The sequence below is a fragment of the Panthera pardus genome, unplaced genomic scaffold, assembly GCF_024362965.1.
Source record: "Panthera pardus isolate Hobbes unplaced genomic scaffold, ASM2436296v1 HiC_scaffold_13, whole genome shotgun sequence".
Lineage (NCBI taxonomy): Eukaryota > Metazoa > Chordata > Mammalia > Carnivora > Felidae > Panthera > Panthera pardus.
This window is the reverse complement of record NW_026526688.1, coordinates 32,842,707-32,864,056: the sequence shown is the minus strand read 5'-3', so window position 1 is coordinate 32,864,056 and position 21,350 is coordinate 32,842,707. Positions and strand designations below refer to the sequence as shown.

Here is a 21,350-nt window from a genome sequence, read left to right as displayed (position 1 = left end):
CTCTGCGGCTGTTGCTATAACAATCTTCTTTTTTCTCCTTTCCCTTCAACCTTTCAGCCTTCAGAATCACTACACTTAGCAGCTGGGAAAGACGCAACACCAGAGATCAGTTCGTGTTTGCCCATGCTTAGTGTTGATAATAACCTCCAGTGTTATCATGGAATTCAATACAAAACTAGGATCCAGAATATAATCCTTTTTTTTTTATAACGTTGTAAGGATTGTGGTGGGTTTTTGTGTCCTGTAAACTATCTAGTACTAATTTCGATGTGCTTTTGCAAGTGTTGTTTTTTTTACAGAATGGCCCTGTTCGAATTCAAATTCGTATATGCCAGTAATCTGTGAATAGTACGTAATTTCATATGAAGTTTTTTCCAATGTCAGAGACTTCTAATTTAAAAAAAATTTTAAAGGGGAAGTTGGTTACGTACACAGATAGATTTCAAGACTCTTAAAAATACTAAATTGCACTTTTAATTAATATGGTATGCGTTTGTATATTTTGAAGCGTAAGAAAAAAGGTAAATTCCTTGATCGCCGTGACCCCCACGGCAATTAATTGGGGAATCTATCATCGCCTACCAATACAGGTGACCTATCTTAAAGCAGCCCATTAGTCACTGTCGTAATTCATCGGCCCTTTTCTCTCGCAAGGCAGGACTCTTCGAAAAAAACTGAATTTCAGGGCACTCTGCTCCAGTGGTCCTTGACTCAACCAATGTTCTGGGAATCTCAGTGCCTTTTATCTTACATCAAAAAATCGTCTTTAACTTTTGAAGATTCAAACTGCTTCTGTTTGGAGGGTGAAAGTGGATGAAGATTAAAGCCATACTACTTTTTCATTCATTTCTCCCTAACTATGAATCCGGCTACAGCGTGTGTTCTCCAGATGTGCTGTCCTGCTTCCTGTTTGTGATACTCAGCCCGCATATATTTATAGCCCTTGTGGTGTTAGTTTGCTAGGGCCGCTGGGACAAAGGCACAAACAGGGTGACTTAAAACACAGTCCCAGAGCCCAGTAACCTGAAATCCGGCATCAGCAGGGTTGGTGCCTTCTGAGGGCTGTGAGCAAAGATCTGTTCCCTGCCTCTCTCCTAGCTTCTTTTTTTAAAAAAAATTTTAAATGTTTTATTTATTATTTTTGAGAGAGAGCGAGAAGTGGGGCAGGGGCAGAGAGAGAAGGAGACACAGAATCGGAAGCAGGCTCCAGGCTCTGAGCTGTCAGCACAGAGCCCAACGCGGGGCTCGAACTCAAGAACCGTGAGATCATGACCTGAGCCGAAGATGGACACTCAACCGACTGAGCCACCCAGGCGCCCCAGCCTCTCTCCTAGCTTCTGAGGGGTTGCTGGCAACCTTTGGCACCCCTTATCCCTCTTCACACAGCGTTCTCCCAGTGTCCAACCTTCCCCTTTCTTTTTTTTTTTTTTTAATTTTTTTTTTTTTCAACGTTTATTTATTTATTTTTGGGACAGAGAGAGACAGAGCATGAACGGGGGAGGGGCAGAGAGAGAGGGAGACACAGAATCGGAAACAGGCTCCAGGCTCCGAGCCATCAGCCCAGAGCCTGACGCGGGGCTCGAACTCACGGACCGCGAGATCGTGACCTGGCTGAAGTCGGACGCCCAACCGACTGCGCCACCCAGGCGCCCCCAACCTTCCCCTTTCTATAAGGGCATCAGATACGTGGAATCGATGGTTCGTCCTACTCCACTGTGACTCCACTCTGACACTCCATGGTGACCATAACTACATCTGCAATAATCCTGTTTCTAACTAAGGTCACATTCTGAGGTACCAGGGCTAGGACTTCAACATAGGAATTGGGGCGGGGAGGAAGCCAGTGTTCAACCCGTAACATCTTCACGCAAGGTTGAATTTGAACATGCTCTATGTTCCATACCAAATGGGCTGGTCGCTGATCACTTTTTTTTGCTGTTTTTTTTTTTTTTTAAACTGTATCCTGTAGTTTCAGGAGCTCTTGAGTCTACCTACAGGTTGAGGTGACTTCCATAGTATTGGAACAGAAGAGTGAGGGGAACTTTGAGGGTTGGTCTTTGAAAGCACTCTCAGAAATGATGGCTATGGTACAAGGAAAAAAAAAGTTTTCCTGTTTTGACTTTGTTAGAAATGTTCACCACAGGCTTTTTAATTTTTTTTCCTCATTCTGTCTTGTTTTATTTTATTTCTTAGTGTTTTCTTCCTTTATTTATTTGAAAGAGAGAGAGAAAGTGCGAGCAGGGGACGGGCCCAGGGAGAGGGGGACAGAAGTTTCGAAGCAGACTCTGCACTGTGAGCGCAGAGCCAGATGTGGGGCTCGAACCCATGAACCGCAAGATCATGACCTGAGCCCAAGTCAGACGCCTAACCAACCGAGCCACCCAGGCACCCCAATTTTGTCTTTGAAAATGGTCTGTTCTGTAACATCTACGATTATAGTTTGAGTTTGGGTTTTGTTTCACTATTAGAGGGACTTTGCCCTTGGGACCACGAATGTTGATTGACAGTGTTACATGTGACATAGTTTTGACATACAATAAGACGCAACGCAAACTGCATTTAATATTTACGAGACATTTTTGTGTGCATTTAATATTTACGAAACATTGTCCTCAAAAGAGCCTTCTGGATCGATGAGAACTAAGAAGGTGTGGATATTTATCTTCCCTCAGTATAGGGGGGAAAATGTGATACAGCTTATAGCAGCAGGAAAACTATCAGGCATATCCAGCCTGTTAGTTTTTTGCTTTTTCCTTTATAATATCCGTGCACTTAATCTACTGAACAGCCTTCAGATATTGGCATTGGCATTGGTCCTTGGGGCAAGTTCTTTCAATGAATGCCAGTCTGCTGTGCTGCTGATTATTTAGTTTGTGCCCTTGTGTGTGTCTGGTGATTGTTGAGAAGGTGCTTGGATTAGGCATTGCCCAATTTCAGAAAGACCGCAAAAGAGCACATACCTTTAGAACCGTCCACGGTGGCAGAAGGGCTGTCCCAGGTAAGGAAGGAGGATTGCCTTAGTCATTTCTGGTTTGTCAGCTAGAACAAGACATTTGTCCCCCTTCCAGGCTCCCCTCCCCTCCCTCTAGGGTCAAATACACAGATGGGAACGTGTTCTAATTAATACTCTCCATGGGCGCCTGGGTGGCTCAGTCGGTTGAGCGTCCGACTTCGGCTCAGGTCACGATCTCGCGGTCCGTGAGTTCGAGCCCCGCGTCGGGCTCTGGGCTGATGGCTCAGAGCCTGGAGCCTGCTTCCGATTCTGTGTCTCCCTCTCTCTCTGCCCCTCCCCCATTTATGCTCTGTCTCTCTGTCTCAAAAATAAATAAATGTTTAAAAAAAAATTTTTTAATACTCTCCTGTGCCCCGTTTTTAGGCTTTTTTTACGGAGAAGTACTTGCAGGAGCATCCAGAAGACCAGGAGAAGATTGAGCTGCTGAAGCGACTGATAGCATTACAGGTGTGCTCCTAACGACATGTATGGCCAGACAGCGCTCGCTCGCTCGCTCTCTCTGTCTCTGTCTCTGTCTCTACTTTAGTGACCAGTGAGAGAAAATGCAGCCATCCCACCCAGTCTAGCAGTGGCTTATCCACAGACGTGCTCCCCAGCTCGGGAGGGTTTGCCTTTTCTGTCAGCCCTTCCCCAGTCGCAGGCCTGCCTGTATCCTTGTGTATTTCTCTGAGCCCTTGACCCCAGGGTGGCCGGTGCCCAAGCCCTACACTGACACGTAGCTTTCTCATTCGATACGTGCTGTGTCTACGAGTTTACCTGTCCACCTTCACCCCCATCCCTCCCCAGCCTCCCAATCTGAAAAAAATCCCCTTTCCTAAACCGTGTCTCCTTCCTTTCATGCCCCTTCTTCCCAGATGCCCCTGCTGACGGAGGGGATCCGCATCCACGGGGAGAAGCTGACAGAGCAGCTAAAGCCACTGCATGACCGGTTGTCATCTTGTTTCCGGGAGCTCAAGGAAAAAGTGGAAAAGCTCTATGGCGTTATAACACTGGTAGGCTTTGTCTAAGGAGCCCGTTGACTTTCTCAGCCTCTTTACCGGTTATGATGTTGATCAGGTTTTCAGTTGCCAGATGAGTCCAAATAGCAGAGGTGTGGCAGGAAAACACGGGGGACGGGTCTGGAGAAGACGTGATGTGCTGTTGGTGACCTTCCGCAGTTGACATACTAGATAGGGGTTCTCGGACTTGAGTGACCGTCCGAACCACCTGGAAGGCTTACGAAAACACAAATTGCTGGGCCACATCTCCAGGGCTTCTGATTCAAGAGGTCTAGGGTGGGGTGCCCAAGGGTTTGCATTTCTTTCTTTCTTTCTTTTTTTTTTTTTTTTTTAATTTTTTTTTTAACGTTTATTTGTTATTGAGAGACAGAGATAGAGCATGAGCAGGGGAGGGGCAGAGAGAGGAGGAGAGACAGAATCCGCAGCAGGCTCCGGGCTCTGAGCTGTCAGCCCAGAGCCAGACGTGGGGTGCTAGACTCACAAACCGCAAGACCATGACCTGCGCCGAAGTCGGACGCTTAACCTACTGAGCCACCCAGGCACCCCGAGGGTTTGCATTTCTAACGTGCTCCCAGTGGGTGCTGATCCTGCTGGTCTGGGACATAGTGTCCCGGGGCACTCTACTAGCATTTGGGAGCATGGCTGGTCCCAGATGCTGGTTATTACTGTCCCGTTTAGCCCAATTCTTAGTGTTTTTCCTAGCCTTTGTTCCTTTTTTATTTTGACGAAAAGTTGACATTGTTCGCACCCCTGAAGGGGAGAAAGAATCGTGAAGTTCATTTTGCAATGCAGATAGTGATTTCGTCATTTGTTCCGACAGTTCTGACACATCTCTCCCCACAGTGTTTTTGTGCCCGAGAAGTTGGGTGGATTGATGCACGCGCTCAATAAGCTTTTCTCCCTGGGGCACGTGGCTGATTCAGTCGGGAGAGCGTGCGACTCTTGGTCTTGGGATCATGAGTTCAAGCCCCACACTGGGCATAAAGATTACTTAATAAAAAATAAATAATACCTAATTTTTCTCTGCAACAATCGATTGCATGCCTGGATCCAGCTTCATTTTTTCTGCTCTTTTTAATGAGAGTTCGTTCACCTTGCTCTCTTTAACTGTCTTACTCTTGAACTCCGATTTTCCAATTCTCTTTCCTTGAATCAAAGCTCTGCATTTCTTTCCGTGTAGTCCTGTCTGCCGTTCCCACACCTCCACCGCCGCTACCTTTTTTCTCCTGAGCGTCTTTGTAATCGTTGCTTTCAGTCATCCAGGGGTTCGGTTGTGCCTAACTTCCTAGCCTACCACCACTTAAGAGCTTTCTTCTCGGAACATTTGTCTTTTATGTAAGTTCCAAGGGGAAGGATGTGACTTACACCTATTTAAGTTGTTTTTATTAGATCCAGGCCAATATTGGCATGCAAATTTGATATGGTGGCCAATTGGGGCGATCAGTCCTACTGAAGACATCTCTTAATGATAGTAAATTGATGCTCCTTTACTTAAGAAAGATTCACCATTTTTTTTCCTCATTCTGTCATAAGTGTCAGGTCTACAGTATCATCTGAAAGTTTCTATTAGGCCAGTATTTTACCTTTTTAGCAGCTGAAAGAAGATAAACTGGAGGAACCGGAGAAGCAGACAGAGGGTTTTGCTATTCTTGGGGGGGGGTAATGAACAGCTCGGTTTTTCTTCTCACATGGCTGACAACAAATTATGGGGAATTCTCCTCTAAGTCTTAGAAACAGGGTAGATTTAACCTAATTGTGCTCATAATTAAGAATATAAGTATTTGCAGGGTGCCCGGTGGCTCCGTCGGTTAAGCATCCAACTCTGGATTTCCGCACAGGTCATGATCTCGTGTTTTGTGAGTTCGAGCCCCGTGCCTGCTTCTGCACTGACAGCACGGAGCCTGCTTCGGATCCTCTCCCTCCCTCTCATTCTCTGCCCCTCCCCTGATCAGCGCTCATTCCGTACCCCCGCGCCCCCACCAGCCCCTGTCTCTATCTCTCTCTCTCTCAATAAATAAACTTAAAAAAAAACAAAAAGAATATAAGTATTTGCAGTATTTAACAGCTGAGGCAGCAGTGGGTGCCAGCCGATACAAATGGCACTTGTCACAAACAGATGGGGAGCTGCACCAGTTCCTATGGGCTGAATTCCAGGTCTGCTAACCACGAGATGTTCTGCGTTCCTCAGCCACCCAACTTGACTGAGCGGAAACAAAGCCGCACGGGATCCATTGTACTACCCTACATCATGTCGTCTACGCTGCGGAGATTGTCCATCACCTCGGTGACTTCCTCTGTGATTTCCACCTCTTCTAACTCATCCGATAATGCTTCTTCCAGACCGGGATCTGATGGGTAAGAGTTTGATTTTTAATTGCCAGGGGAGGCGAGGGGGGATTATCTCCTTACTAACCTTTGCCTTTTGTCACCAAAGGGAGACTTGGTCAATGTAGATGCGTCATCCTTATGAGGGAAATAATCTGGAGTATGTGGTTAGAATCCTGTATACCATTCTCGTCGCCTTCCTCATGAGGAGGATCATTATTTACATACTTTCCATATTATTTACATAACAATAATAGTTAAGAAAAAAAGGGATGATCATCACCTATAATCCTATCACATCCTATCAGCCACCGTATCACATTCTGATTTATATTTTGTTCATATTAACTTATAGTCATTGTTTGAGTGTCTTTCCACCTGAATCCGTTTTCAAAAGTCATCTTAAAATTTACATTTATGTTATACATCGGCAATATAATGACATGGTACGAAACTCCAAGGCACTAGAGGGATATGTCGGGAGGCATCACCCATCAGTCCTTAACTCCTGTCCTACCAGTACCGCTCTCCTGAGGCAAGTGGTGTTGGCCTGCAGGACCCTGGTGCCTTTCCAAGCTCTTTGGACACACACGAGCAATACCTAAATATATGTTCTTCCCTGCACTTTCTGCTTATATTCAATGGAAACATAGAATTCTTTCTTTACCTTGCTCTTTTCACTTACTGTGTCTTGAAAATCCTTCTGTTTCAGAACATAAAGAGCCTCGTCTTTTCTCTGAGCTGCAGGCATCCCATGGTATGTCTGCATCAGGATACATTCCACGGGTGTCTATTGATGGATGCTTAGTTGACCCCAGTCTTTTACTGTCGCAGCAGTGGGTCAATGACTCACCTTAAAAATAATTTATTTCGTGGGGCACCTGGGTGGCGCAGTCGGTTAAGCGTCCGACTTCAGCCAGGTCACGATCTCGCGGTCCGTGAGTTTGAGCCCCGCGTCAGGCTCTGGGCTGATGGCTCGGAGCCTGGAGCCTGTTTCCGATTCTGTGTCTCCCTCTCTCTCTGCCCCTCCCCCGTTCATGCTCTGTCTCTCTCTGTCCCAAAAATAAATAAAAAACGTTGAAAAAAAAAAAAATTTTAAAAAATAATTTATTTCGCAAATACACAAGTATATCCGTGTGAGAGAAATTCCAGAAGTGAACTCGCTTTGTCGAACATATATAGTTGCAATTTTCAAAATTATTCCTGAACTGACTTCCGTAGACATAGACCAATTTGCAGGCCCCCCCAGCAACATATAAGGGCGCCCTGTCACCCCCACCTGGCCTCCAGATTGTGTATTATCAGGCGTTTTAATTTTTTGCCAGTTTGATAAGTGGAGAGTGTTTTCCTGGTATAGGATTTTGGTTTGGTTTTATTTCTCTTGTTTTGTACGAAGCTGAGTTTTTTCATTTTTTAGTAGCTATATTTTATTTTCTGTGAACTATAGTCAAGTATTTGGGGTACACTTTTCTGTTGTGTTTTCTTTGTTCTGAGAGTTGAAATACATCTTCCAATTTCTCCTTTCTCTTTTGACTTTGTTTCTAATTTCTCATTTAGTTGTGCTGACATTTTTTAATAAAAACAAACAATTAAAAAAATTTTTAATAAAAAAACCAAATTAATGTTTGATTTTATGACTTCTGGGTTGTATATCATAATTAAAGGCCTTCCCCATTCTCAGGCTACAAAAAAATTTTTTTAAGTTTCACTGTTCACCACTAAATCTGTGATTCTTTGAAATTTATTCTAGTATAAAGTGTGAGGTATGAAGTTAACTCTTTTTTTGGCTGTACCGCAACCCTTTTCTCCCTATAACATTTTTTCCTCTACTGATTTGAAATGTCAACCTAATTAAAAAATGAAATTCCTAGATGTTCTTTAGTCTACTTGTAGACTTTTCCCCCCATTTCTTTGATCTCCCTATATGTTTATGAACTAGTACTAGGTAGCTTTAATTACTGTAGATTTAAAAGGCTTTTACTTTTGAATAGTCCTTTTCAGAATCTATCTAGCTAGTTTTACTCATGCTCGCTTTTGCATTAACTTGTCTAGAATCCCATGGCTATTTTTACTGAGATCATGTTAAATTTCTGGACTAACTTTGGGAGGATTGATGGCTTTTGACACTGAGCCTTTCTTGCCAAAATCATGGAAGTGCCCTTCCATACGTTCAAATTTAAAATATTTTATAGGGATGAATTTATAATTGCATTCTTTCTGTTTAAAAATACTATTTAAAAATATTTTACTAATTATATAACTCGTATATATACACGTAGAAATTTTTCAAAGTACTAGGAACTTAAGAGAAAAATGCTTATTATGTCATCACTCAGAAGTAACCACCGTTAACGGTTACCTATATAAAATTTAAAAAAGCATATGTACATTTGATACAATTGGAAAAGCCTTGTGCATACCATTATGTGACGTGCTGCTTAATTTAATGTACATGATGAGTCTTTAACAACATTATGTATTTTAGAGTTAAATGTAAGTCCAGTTGACTCAACGTTTCATCTTAAATTTGTAATTCTGTATTGTAATAATTATACCACAAAAATACCCTGTCTGAACGGCCCCTCCCTGGAAATCACGTGTTTAATATTTCCTAAATTATCTATCAGTCCTTTTCCACTGACAGATATTGTTACATAGTTGCAGCTATAGCACAGATATAGTTTGGTAAATTGCTTTTTCTCCTTTATTATTTTATTATAAGCATTTTCCATGTTGCTGTGTTATTTTATTATCATCTTCGATGGCTATTAACCATTGCATCCCATGAATGTGCCCTAATTAATCCTCCCCCTACTATAGAATATTTAAGCTGTATCGTTATTTCTAAACAGGTAATCATCAAAGTTCATCATAAATTTAATATGAAAACATTTAGCTTATATCAATATAAAGTGCATTTCGATTATTAAGAATTGTACCAAACACGTGTACTTACAGCTTTCTGGTTATTTAGGATACAGTCTCCTATCACTTCTTGGCCTTTTGGTTAAGATCATGTGTAGGATGCATTTCTAGAAGTATACATTACCTAGTCAGAGGATGCAATTCATTACAATTCTGATGTCAAACAAGTACCAATATGTAATGTCAGACACAATAGAGTACTAGGTATTTGCACTATTGCTAATCCTTAGCATCACTAAATATTAAATAATCCTTGATTCATTGACTTTGTCTCTTCTATGGTTTTTTCTTTTCACACCGTAAAGAGACAGTAACTACTTCGTGGAAAGCATAGAAGTTCTGTTCAGTAAGATTCTTTTCTTAAATAAACTGTCTCATTCAAAAAAGAAAAGGTTTGAAACAGCTGTTGAAAGTCAAAGACCCCAAGGTTGCTGATACCCTAGGGCAGTAAACAGAGAACAGGTGAGCGGGGTCCTTTTCTTGCCATGACCCAGTTTTAAGGTGGATTATTGATCTTGCCCAGATTTCCCCAGTGAGTAAGAAGTCACTGTACTGTTGTCTGACACTTATTTAGGATGTGTCTTTAAAGCACCTCCAACTGATCCTCAGCTAATGACCCCGACTCTCCCCATTACCAATGTTACGTCACAGTATTCATTAACACTTTCATGGGGATTATTGGATGTGATGTCTATAAAGAGCCAGTTCTTTGTTGGTAAGAAGGTAGACTGTATCCATCCTGTTTGGCATATGGGAGGCTTAGGCACAGAAAGAGAATGACTTTTGGGAACCCAGCTCGTGTTAAGGGGAAGCCAGAAGATTTACACAGAAGGCCAACTACGTGCTACCTGCTTAGAGCACCAGCCGAGTCAGGGCCCCAGAACAAAATTGTTTAGAAAAAATTTAATCTTTGATATTTCAGAAAAATCACTGAAGTAACCATTATAAGCAAAAAAATAACACAGACCCTGGGGGACCCCACAGTAGTTATTTTATGGTTTAGTGTGGTTCCTAATGAGGCCCTAGTGAAAACTCACATCTTTGACTGTTGGTCTAGTGACCCTCAGCCTTCAGTGTCAGTCTCTCAGGTGAAGTCATAATTGATTCCATAGAATCTGGGGTGGTTGTTTTCTTTCTCCCTGACCAATTACTGTTTGAGGTGATTTTGTTTCTTTGTTTGATTTGGCTTAGTCGGTTTTAAGAATAATTAGAGTCCTGGGGTGCCTGGCTGGCTCAGTCCAAGAGCGTACAACTCTTGATCTCAGTGTCATGAGTTTGAGCCCCATGGGGGTAGAGATTACTTTAAAAAAATAAAATAAAATCTTTAAAAGAAAAATGAACAGTAAGAGTATTTTTTGGAATTTAGTTCTATGATATTTATTTAGTACAGATTCAAGATAAGTAATAATGAGTGGCTTCCCCTTAAATATATGAGCAGTTGAAACAATACCAAAAAATTACAAACCCATGTATGCTGTCTTAAAAAAATAATAATAATAGAAAAGGAGAGAATAATTTGAAATCAGAAAAAGAAACTGCAGTCAACAGGCATTTCCCAGTGACTCCTTACTCAGACTTCCCTGGAACTTTCTCACCCTTTACATTCACAGAGCAAGGCAAACATACTTTGCAGAAAGGTGGACTACATATATCAAAATTTTTAAATGAGGGGCACCAGGGTGACTTAGTTGAGCTTCCGACTCTTGATTTCGACTCAGGTCATGATCCCAGGGTCATGGGATTGAGCCCCATGTTGACCTACTTGGGATTCATTCTCTCTCTGTCTCTCTCCCTCTCTCTCTCTCTCTCTCTCTCTCTCTCGCATGCGCGCGTGCGCTTTCTCCCTCTGCCCTCTGCCCGCCCTCTGCACACTCTCTCTCTCTAAAAAATAAATAAATAAAATTCTTATTAAAAATTTTTAAATGATTTAAGAAGCATATCAACCAAACAGCGTGAATCCTGTTGGGGATCTTGATTCAAGCAAACCACTAACAAAAATTTATGAGAAATGTAAACAATGGATACTTGATGAAATTAAGGAATTATTTCATTTTGTAGCCCTGATGATGGGAGTGTACTTATGTTATGCAGTAAGTCCTTGCCTGACTGAGGTATATACTAAAATACTTACAGATGGAATGATACGCCATCTAAGAATCGTTTCCAAATGATCCAGTGAGGGGCTCAGAATGTGACTTAGGTGGGCGTAAGAAACTAGATTGGCCATGAGTTATCATTATTGACACTGAGTGATATATACATGGGAATTTATTATATATTCTCTTCTCTTTTTTATAAGTTTGAAATTTTCTGTAATAAAATGTGAACAAGTCTTTGCCCCCTCCAAATACCTTGTCTTAATATTTATATATTTAATAGCTAGTGACACTAACTTTTTAACATTATTTGGGTTTCTGTTTTCATGAAATACCTATTTATATCCTTTGAAAATTTTTAAAAATTGGGGCGCCTGGGTGGCTCGGTCAGTTGAGTGTCCGACTTCGGCTCAGGTCATGATCTCACAGCTTGTGAGTTCGAGCCCCACGTCAGGCTCTGTGTTGACAACTCAGAGCCTGGAGCCTGCTTCGAATTCTGCATCTCCCTCTCTCTCTGCCCTTCCCCCACTCACACTCTGTGTCTTTCTCTCTCAACAATAAAAATAAACAATAAAAAAAATATGAAAAGTTTAAAAAATTGAACTCATATTTTTCTTTTTGGTTTATAGAAGTTTCTTATATATTAAAGATATTTGGCACCTAAAATATGTCCAGCAAATAGTTTTAGTTGACTGATGATGCTTTCTGCCAAATGAAAGCCTTTATTATTATTTTTTTTAATGATTTTATTTTATTTTATTTTATTTTATTTTATTTTATTTTATTTTATTTATTTATTTATTTATTTATTTTTTGAGACAGAGAGAGACAGAGCATGAACAAGGGAGGGTAAGAGAGAGAGGGAGACACAGAATCTGAAGCAGGCTCCAGGCTCTGAGCTGTCAGCACAGAGCCCGACGCGGGGCTCGAACTCACAGACTGTGAGATCGTGACCTGAGCTGAAGTCAGACGCTTAACCGACTGAGCCACTCAGGCATCCCCATTATTATTTTTTTTAATACTAATAGCTCGTAGCTGTTTCTGTGTTGTCTTATTTCATACCACAGCTTTTGTGTGTGTGTGTTTTATGGACTTTATTTTTTTGGAGCTTTTTTTTTTTTATGATTTATTTTATTTTTTAGAGTGAGAGACAGTACATAAGTGGGGGAGGGGGAGGGAGGAAATCAGGGGGAGAGAGAGAGAGAGAATCTTAAAGCAGGCTCCACACTTAGCACAGAGCCTAAGGCAGGGCTCCATCCCAGGATCATGAGATCATGACCTGAGCTGAAATCAAGAGTGGGACTCAACCAACTGAGCCACCCAGGCGCCCCTTAGAGCCGTTGTAAATTCACAGCAAGATTAAGAAGAAAGCAGAGATTTCCCAGTAAAGTGTCCTCCCACACTGGCCCAGCCCCCAATATCATCAACATCCCCCACCAGAGTGGTATATTTGTTACCACTGAGGAATGCACACTGACACATCATAATCATCCAAAGTCCATAGTTTACCTTAGAGTTCCCTCTTGGTGTTGTAGTTCTGTGGGTTTGGACAGATGTATCATGTGTAATAACATGCGTTCACCATCGTAATATCAGACAGAATGATGTCACTGCTCTAAAAATCCTCTGTGCTCTGCCTGTTCATCCCTCCAAACTTTCTATTTTTATGGAGCAAAATCTATCAATTTTTAATCAAACCAAGGCTTACTAAATACCCATTCAGAAGCCAGAAGCAATACCCATCATAAAAGGTAAAATATCTTTTTTAACCCTGCTTGTTTTTACATTATCCCATAGTCATTCCCTCTGTCCCTGTCTCCCCCCAACGCCAACTCCACTGTGGGAGAGTAGGTTGCATACGTGCTGTTTTAAGAACAATCATATCGTCTTCCAGAAGTCCAGCCCATACGTTCAGGAAATCTCTCATCGATACAATACTTTAAGCTCTAACCCATATTCCTCTTCTGTCAGTGGTCCCACCAATGTCTTTTATACTTAGCAACATCTGGTACAGGATCCAATAAGGATCCCATGTTGAATTTTTTTCTTCTTTAATCTGAAGCAGATTAGCCCCTCCTTATCTTGGCTTTCACACCGTTGACATTTTTAAAGATTACGGACGGGCCAGTTATTTTATAGGATTTCCCTTCATTTGGGAGACTGGGTTTGTCTTATTTTCCCTTGTGCTTAGGGTTCGGGTTATACATTTTTGTATGATGTCGTTTCCTTTTTAGGTATCATATCCAGAAGCACAGTTGATGTTAATTGACTGTGTACGTGATGAAGGTTTTGACCATTTTCTTTGCTGTGTACGGTTACTATTTTTCTCCCCTTTGTAGTTAATAAGTAACGTATGGGGAAATATTGTGAGACTGTCCCGTTTCTTGTCAAACTCTTGCTCTCTCTCCGTAGCATTCAATCGGGATTCTTGAATGAATTAGTTGTCACTATGGTTCTTGAAAAATCTGTCACTGTAATAAAACCATTTCAGGAGGACACATATATACTAGGCACTTATTCTAAGCATTTTGCAGTAGCCTCGTGAGGTAGGTACTGTTAATGTCCCCGTTTAATAGATAAGGAAACTGAGGCATGGAAAGATTATCTGCCCAAGATCACTCAAGAAGTAAGTATAGGTAGGATTTCAGCACAGCTGGCTGTCCCTGGGGCATGTGCTATTATCCACTGCAGAGGGCTACTTACTCATCTTTTACTGCATGAATTCTGTCTTTGCTTGTAAATATAATAAGACTTTCTCTTCCTGGGATAAGATGAATATTCAGAGATGTTTTCCTCCTGTACTGTGACGGTTTCATTTCTGTACACGTATTGGGATGTTTAATTGGCAATTCGAAATGCACATTTAGAGCCCGAGAAGGAAGTCACAGGTCAAGGTTAGATTGAGGAGGCATAACCCCTGGTCTTTCTGGAGCACATTTTGACTGTCGGGTGGTCAGTGTTTTGTGATTTTGCCCCTGTGCTTGGCCGATAGGTCAATCCTGGAGCCACTCTTGGAGCGCAGAGCTTCGTCAGGTGCCAGAGTTGAAGATCTCCCCCTCAAAGAGGACACGGAGAACCGGATCAGCAAGTTCAAGAGAAAAGACTGGAGCCTGAGCAAGTCCCAGGTCATTGCAGAGAAAGCATCAGAACCTGATCTGATGGTAAAAAAACAAATGAATGAACGAACAAAAACAGGGGGTGGGGCAAGCAAACAAGCAACAGAGGTTTGCTAGTGCTTTCCCCCGTAGCCGGGCACATCGCCATTCACGTCACAGCTGGGAGTCACCAGGGGGCAGCCCGGCTGCGCCTCCTCAGGACCCAGCAGCCTGTGGCAATGTCAGATCTTAGACTGGGTGAGGGAAAGCACATATGGAGAATCTGGGCATCTAAATCAGTAGTGGTGCAAGACCTTGTACCCACAATGTAAACATGTGGGTTGATGCTTGGAGTTGTGGTTCTCACCACCATGTTCCATGAGTTGGTCCAAACACAGTCCTTTCTCTTCTCTTAACTTTAAAAAAAAAAGAAAAAAAAAAAAAAGGTGCTTTTTTTCTTCATGAGCCACATCAAGGAAGGCAAGACCAGCCTTCCCTGAGAATCAAGATGGCTCATTTCCAACCTAAATAACATAATCCAACTGTGGTCAAAATCAGGCTCATGGCTGGCCAGAAAATAAAGCATGATTCAGTGATTCCCTGTGCTTGTCTTTGCCACGGTCACCACATGGCAGGGCGGCAAGCTCAAGAATGGCTCCTGGAATTGTTCCCTCTAACAGGCAAGATTGTTCAGAGCGTTGATGAGCTCGGCCTTTTTCACCATGAGAATGCTTTGCTGTGTCCCCTCCCCCACCCCCACTAGAGCCCAGCCAGAAAAGCACAAAGGCCAAAGAGTCTCCAGTTGTCGGACAATCGGCTGACGCCATTTCATGGTTCTTCACCTCCTCAGTCAACACCCTTGAGCCCGCCTCCACTCACTCCTAAAGCTACCAGGACCCTAAGTAAGTTTCATATAGAGATAGATAGAGAGATGTAGCTGTATCCTTTATATCTGTTTTAGTAGGAAATAGAGTATGTTTATGGATCTGGGCAATTTTTAGCCAGAACAGCCACTGTTCTGTATATGAGATTATTATAAAGTTGATTCATTCCGTGGTGGGTGGTATAGGACAATCAAGAGTTTGAGAAGAAGTGTTTGGGTTGTTGGGACTCATTAACCTTCTCTGTATAGTGACCCAGAGGGTCTCACTACTCCATTTCCAGTTGTGAAGGTATAAATGAGATAGAGTCAGATGGGGACCAGACAGGAAGCAAGTAACTTACAAACCATTGGGTCGATACCCCTGTACTTTGTATAGGAAAGGATCCCCAAAAAGGACAAGAAATAGACCTGTTCTCTATACCATTTACAGTCAGGCCTGGGGAATCAGCAATAACACAGTACCTGAGAAGAATGACAAGGTATCCTTGGTAAAAAGAATGGAGGAGTAAATCATTGTGCCACATGGGACATAATAGTCAATCAAGAGTTAGAGATAATTAGGTTAAGGTTTCCTGGAGGAAATGGATATGGCACCGTTCAAATGATAAAACTAAGACAGTTCAGTCCAATTTAACCAATACTTACCGACCAGTTACTTTGTGACATTTTTTCCTGAGCCCTTGGGAAATATCAGAGAATAGAGCAACACCATAAGTTCTAGAAAATGTCTTTATCTCCAGCATAATAGTAAAAACCCTGAACAAAAAATGGGATTTTTACTTCAGAACTTCGTGTGAAGCCTTCTGGTGAGTAAACGGCACTACGTGTGTCATGTATGGGGCAAGAGATCTTTTCCATTCTGGCCACAGAAACCATAGCCTATGATCTTAGCCTTTCGATTGACCAGGTTGAGGTGGTAAAATGGCAAGCAGAGGTTCTATAAGATGCCTTGATGAATTCTTCTCTCTGCCTTCATCTACTTGTAACATTTCTAGGCTCGCCATCTTTGCAGACAGATGGGCTGATGACTACTGGTGTCCCGCCTCCCCCTCCCCCCAAAAGCAAGCCCTATGAGAGCGGCCAGAGGAACTCCACAGAGGTAGGGAACACCGGCCGGCCCTGGGGTCAGAGAACACCACTCGTGGGAATGGAGGGTCGGTTTTCCAAGCTTTTTACTGGGCAGGTTTCCCGGAGATGTGTCACTCTCATCAACTCTTGATTCATTCCTGAAACCATAAAAACAGGGGAGTTTGCAGTGGGAAGTAATGAAACCCAAGTAGACTTTTTCATCAGACTGAAGGCAGAGGTGTTCTCTGTACGTCACCGTGGGCACAGGCGAGTGACCTAAGACGTGAGTTCTGGCTCACATTTGAAGAGTTTACTCCTTCTGAGTGAACGCAATGACCTCTGATGAGTTTCCTTTGTTCATTCAACAAATATTTATTGAGTACCTACCGTAGATGTGCCAAGAGCCCTAGTGTTGGGGACATAACATTTTGGTGAATATCTGATAACTCAGAGAGGACAAGGGAGGATAAATCAGTCTTCTTTCCCTTCTTGCCTGTGTAGACAAACTCAGATCAGTTAGAAGCTAAAGCACAATGTCAGAAAAGTGGCGGAGAAGGCAGGTTAGGAAAAAAGGGAAGACTCATTTGGTTCTTGTTGTGTCTGTTCCCTCAGATTGCTCCCCCACTGCCCATCAGAAGAGAAGCCAAAGTCCCACCCCCACCACCTCCAAAAACTCGGAAATCTGGCTTGCTTTCTTCTGAGCCTGGATCCCAATAAGGATCTTGTCCCCTCTCTCTCTCTGGAACTCCTGAACACCTTGAACACCTGACGCCTGAGAGGTGAAACTGTCCTCACTCCCTGGGGCCCCTTGCCGACCACCTTTCCTGATCCGGGGTCAGGTTCACCAGCTCCGAACGGGTTGGTCTTCGAAAGGCTTCTCTTTGATAGAAGCCTAAGGCCACGCCGCCTCTCCTCCATTCCACGTGGAATTCTAAAATTGGCCGTGTCCTGTGTGTCTCTCAAAAGAGAGATCTCCCTCACCACTATTAAACTCAGCCTCCAGTGCAGAGCCACTAAGGCCTACAGAAGCCTGGATAAGTTCTTCTGGGGTGATGGCGGAGCACCCCAGGAACCTACTCTTTGGAAGGATTTCTTGCGTCGCTTCTGAGAAACTATGCTTGAGACTTCGTTTTCTCACGTGGGCACATCGTGTCCCGAGTGACATTGGAAGCGACCCACCTCAAGTACTTCAGTAGCCGAAATAATCCTATCTTTCTGATGTCTGCTGTGTCTCCTTTGAGGAAAAGAATGTCTTTGTCATGAAGATTGGCTACCTTCACGTGTGGATAGTTATCATTGTTGAAAAAACATGGACTCCACCGTGAGGTCTGAGCTCCTGCAGCACCAACCCCCCGTCCCCGCCACGTGTGGCACGGGAAAGCTGCCCCCACCCCCTCCCAGGAGCCCCTCATGCTCCCGACTAACGGCCCTCGGCACAAGGCAGTAACTCCTTCCCGCTACAGACTCACTTGAAGCTCTTTCTTTTGCACAGTTTCTTGTCCTGTTATCTCCTTTGAGCTCAAATCACGGGACAGAAGGGCCTTAGAAGCCCCAGGTTCAACAGCTTCCCTTCCAGATCCCATTTGGACGGCTCAGCAGCCCCTCTCTGCAACCTGATTTTACCCTGGAGAATACAGTGCAATATCTCCCTTTGATTATTTATTCCTCGTGATTGTGGAATTAATTCGATTACATGCCTATGGTACTAATGTCAGTGCTCCTTTCCGAAGAAGAAAATGGGGTGATTTCGATGGTCAAATATTCCATACACACACACATCAACAACCACACAAGGCTAAAGGCGTTTTGAGCTAGAAGGGCCTTCAGGGTCATACAGACAACCCCCTCGTGTTGTCGAAAAGGAAATTGAGGCTCAACACAGAAAGTCTGACTACACATGCTCACTAATAACCCAGCTTGCTGATTGAGGCTCTCTCCCCAGATAGCGCCTGGATCGAGAAGACGGCCCTGACAAACTCCATGATGATAGCTATCCCTAGTCGGAACAACAGTGGAAATGTCCCAGATATTTCTATCCTACTTGGGTGTTGATGACAAAGTGGAAAACTTGTGGATCCCCGAGGTCAGCCTATAGGGAAACTCACCAGACCCCCTTCCACAACCAGGCCCAATCCCCTTCCCCGCCGCGGTAGAGAGAGGAGAGAGAGATTTCACCCCCGGGATTTGCTTGCCTGCCTCTTGGTGGGCCTGTTTCCCACGCCACCCCTTTGAGGAGAGACATACTAATTCTTCACAGAGTCAGGAACGGATAAACCTTCTGCGACGTGGCCAGCATCACTCAGGCAAACTAGTGTAAGAGTGCATTTAAAAGAGGTGAGGAAAAGGTCGTGCTTCACCCCTACTCAGGAGAGCCTATACGGGGGTCAAATAGAACCTGGGCTTTGGAAGGAAACCATCTCATTTCAGACCATCCCAACTATGTCGTCCATTAACTTGGAGACTCCCTCAAAGTGTCTGAAATCCTCTGAGCCTTCGTTTCTTTTACCTGTCGAAACAGGGATAATACCACACAGGTGAGGTTCCCGAGAGGTCGACTCTGTGACGCAGTAGGTGCGAAATGGCCCTTTCTTGTCTCTCCTGGCCCCGAGTAAGATCTGGAATTCGCCACCAGCGAACAGCACGTATATTTTTTTCCCCCAACATAATTGGGAACGTGAGTGCAAATTAGCTGTGCACATACGGCCCCTTTTGCAAAGATGGCACCTTTTGGAGTAATTATTTATGACCAAAGAAGAAGCGGTAATAACCGGAAAGGATATTAGTGGAAAGAACGCAGGAGAACAAAGAGAAGGAATGGAAAGGTTATACTGGGCTTCTGTGGAGCCCAGAGCAGCTTCTGAGACGTTGCCTCGCAGACTGGCTAAAGGGGACCTGTAGGCCTCACTCACCGTATTTTTCAAGCTGCCTTTAAAAAGAGAAAGATGTAAAGTGAGTCACAAAAAAATACCAAGCCTCAAGCAGGTCCCTTCAGAGTAGCGCAAGTGAGTTCTGCGGTGTGGTTTTTGATGAGAGGCTGGGGAAATCCGACACACCCAGTGCCCTTTTTCAATAGTCTGGCTTTCCATACGATTCCCCTTCCACATTAATGGAAATACTGGGTCTCTGCTGCCTGAATAGGAAGGATTCTAGGTAATGAAGTGAATCACAGATTACAGGGAACATTGGAAGTTTTATTTCCTTTGGGAAACCATTGGGTCAGAAAAAGTCACGTCGGACAAAAGATCATAAATAATACCTGTCCTACAAAAGAAATGCCGTACGATTACCTTACATATAGGAGAGATGAGGGGCTGGGAATAAAAGGGGGAAGAGCTGGCCTTTATTTTCCTTGATAAGAACTCTGCAGTATTGAACGACATTGGAAGTAGCCCCCCTCCTCCCCAAACCGTCACAACCTTTGTGGGTATTAGTTTATGGGGGTTTTTTCAATCCCTTCTTTTCTCTCGGTTCCGGTGACTTGTCTTCCTTTGAGTTTGTTTTTCTCTTTCAAGAATTGAAAACTATTGTTCAACATTTATTAATCTTTCACTGAATGCCTGACGCCATACGAAACCCTCGGGCAGTGGCAGTTCGCTGTGTTCAATGGGGACAGCCTGGTATACAGACTGTGTCGTACCGTGGGGTTGGCAAGACGGTGGGATGAGAGGAAAGCGAAACCTTAAATAAGGCTGCTGGGTCACGGGCCCCTCCCTCCTCTGCCTTCACACCTGGATTCCAGAATTGGTGTCATTTTTTCCCATCAGGGAGACCCATGAAAAATGCCACCACCCCGCACATCCCTAAGACAAATGAGATAAAGCAGGATCCGAGGTAGCAGTCTACCTTTGTTAACGTTTTCCAAGCTTCGGGAAGCTTCCCCTTCCGCCGGCGCCCAGATTATGGGGTGATTTCTTCCTTTAAAATTGAGACATGACTTAACGTACGTATGGTCACATGCACAGATCTCAGGGGTACAGATGGATGAAACTTTACATAGGTGTATACCGTGTCACCAGACCACATCCAGCACCCCAGAATGTCCCCTCGTGTCCATGCTGTCCTGCAAAAGGCATCTGGAAGGCCTTTGACATTTGTCCCTTCCTTCCTCTCGCTTCTCGGATAGAATGAAAAAAGCAGGGAAACTGCCCCCCATCAACACAAAACAGGACAGAAAAGACCATGTATCTTTCGGCAAGTCAATTTGTAGTCAGTTCCTGGGCCCCAATTTCTTCATGTAAAACAAAGATACTTATTTGAGGCTTCGTGATTTTTAGAATCCTTTCGGCTCTAGCTTTCTTTGATTCTAAGTGAACGAGAAAGAGAGAGAACCTAAAGGAAACGACGTTTCTGTACAACAGCTTTTAGGTCCGTGCACCATTGACCAAGTGGGATTTGAAAATTGGTTGGAAAAGGTAAGTTCCTCTTGGGGTGGGTTGAGAGTGGAACTACCAGTTTTAATCTACAAAAGGAAAAAGATAGTTTTCCTTTTAAGTTGATGATTTCAGGCTGATTCTTACAGTCCAGCCAAAGCCGGTCTCCCACACATGCTGCCTAAACTCCTCTATTAGTCCAGTTTTGTGAGTTGTTCATGCAAACTTTGTCAAAGGCTCTGTTGCCAGGATTTTATAAACTAGTTGGTTTTCAAACATGGCCCGTTAGGGAGATGTGCATTGAAGTAGCAAAATTTTGTTCAGATTTGCTGTTATTTATTTTTTAAATTAAAAACGGAAATGTATTTTGAAGTTTATTGTGTTTGTTATTGCCTTTATGTTAAAGAAACAAAATTATTCCTGGGCTTTTCTTTATTGACACCTCCTTCGCGACACATCACACCCAGTCCCTGTGGGCGCCTTTTGTTACGAGTCCTGTTTAGACTCGTGCTGTGGGGTCATGGAGTCATCTTTGCCTGGAAGCAATAAAACCTTCAGACCATTTGGTTCTCCCCCC

General features: G+C 43.4%; 1 protein-coding gene across 2 annotated transcripts in view; it reads left to right on the top strand.

Moving 5' to 3' along the window:
* Positions 1-21,145, top strand: part of DOCK5 (dedicator of cytokinesis 5) — a 220,704-nt gene extending 199,559 nt beyond the window's left edge. The window contains exons 46-52 of one of the 2 annotated variants that reach the window (XM_019466911.2): positions 3,377-3,460; positions 3,868-4,005; positions 6,200-6,366; positions 14,350-14,518; positions 15,216-15,354; positions 16,331-16,434; positions 17,016-21,145. In XM_019466911.2, coding sequence (XP_019322456.1) covers positions 3,377-3,460; positions 3,868-4,005; positions 6,200-6,366; positions 14,350-14,518; positions 15,216-15,354; positions 16,331-16,434; positions 17,016-17,120 — 906 coding nt within the window. In that variant the 3' untranslated portion in view covers positions 17,121-21,145. Of the gene's footprint in view, positions 1-3,376; positions 3,461-3,867; positions 4,006-6,199; positions 6,367-7,048; positions 7,177-14,349; positions 14,519-15,215; positions 15,355-16,330; positions 16,435-17,015 lie in introns of those variants that run through there. The other variant, XM_019466912.2, reaches the window with a different exon arrangement.
* The last annotated feature ends 205 nt before the right edge of the window (positions 21,146-21,350 follow it).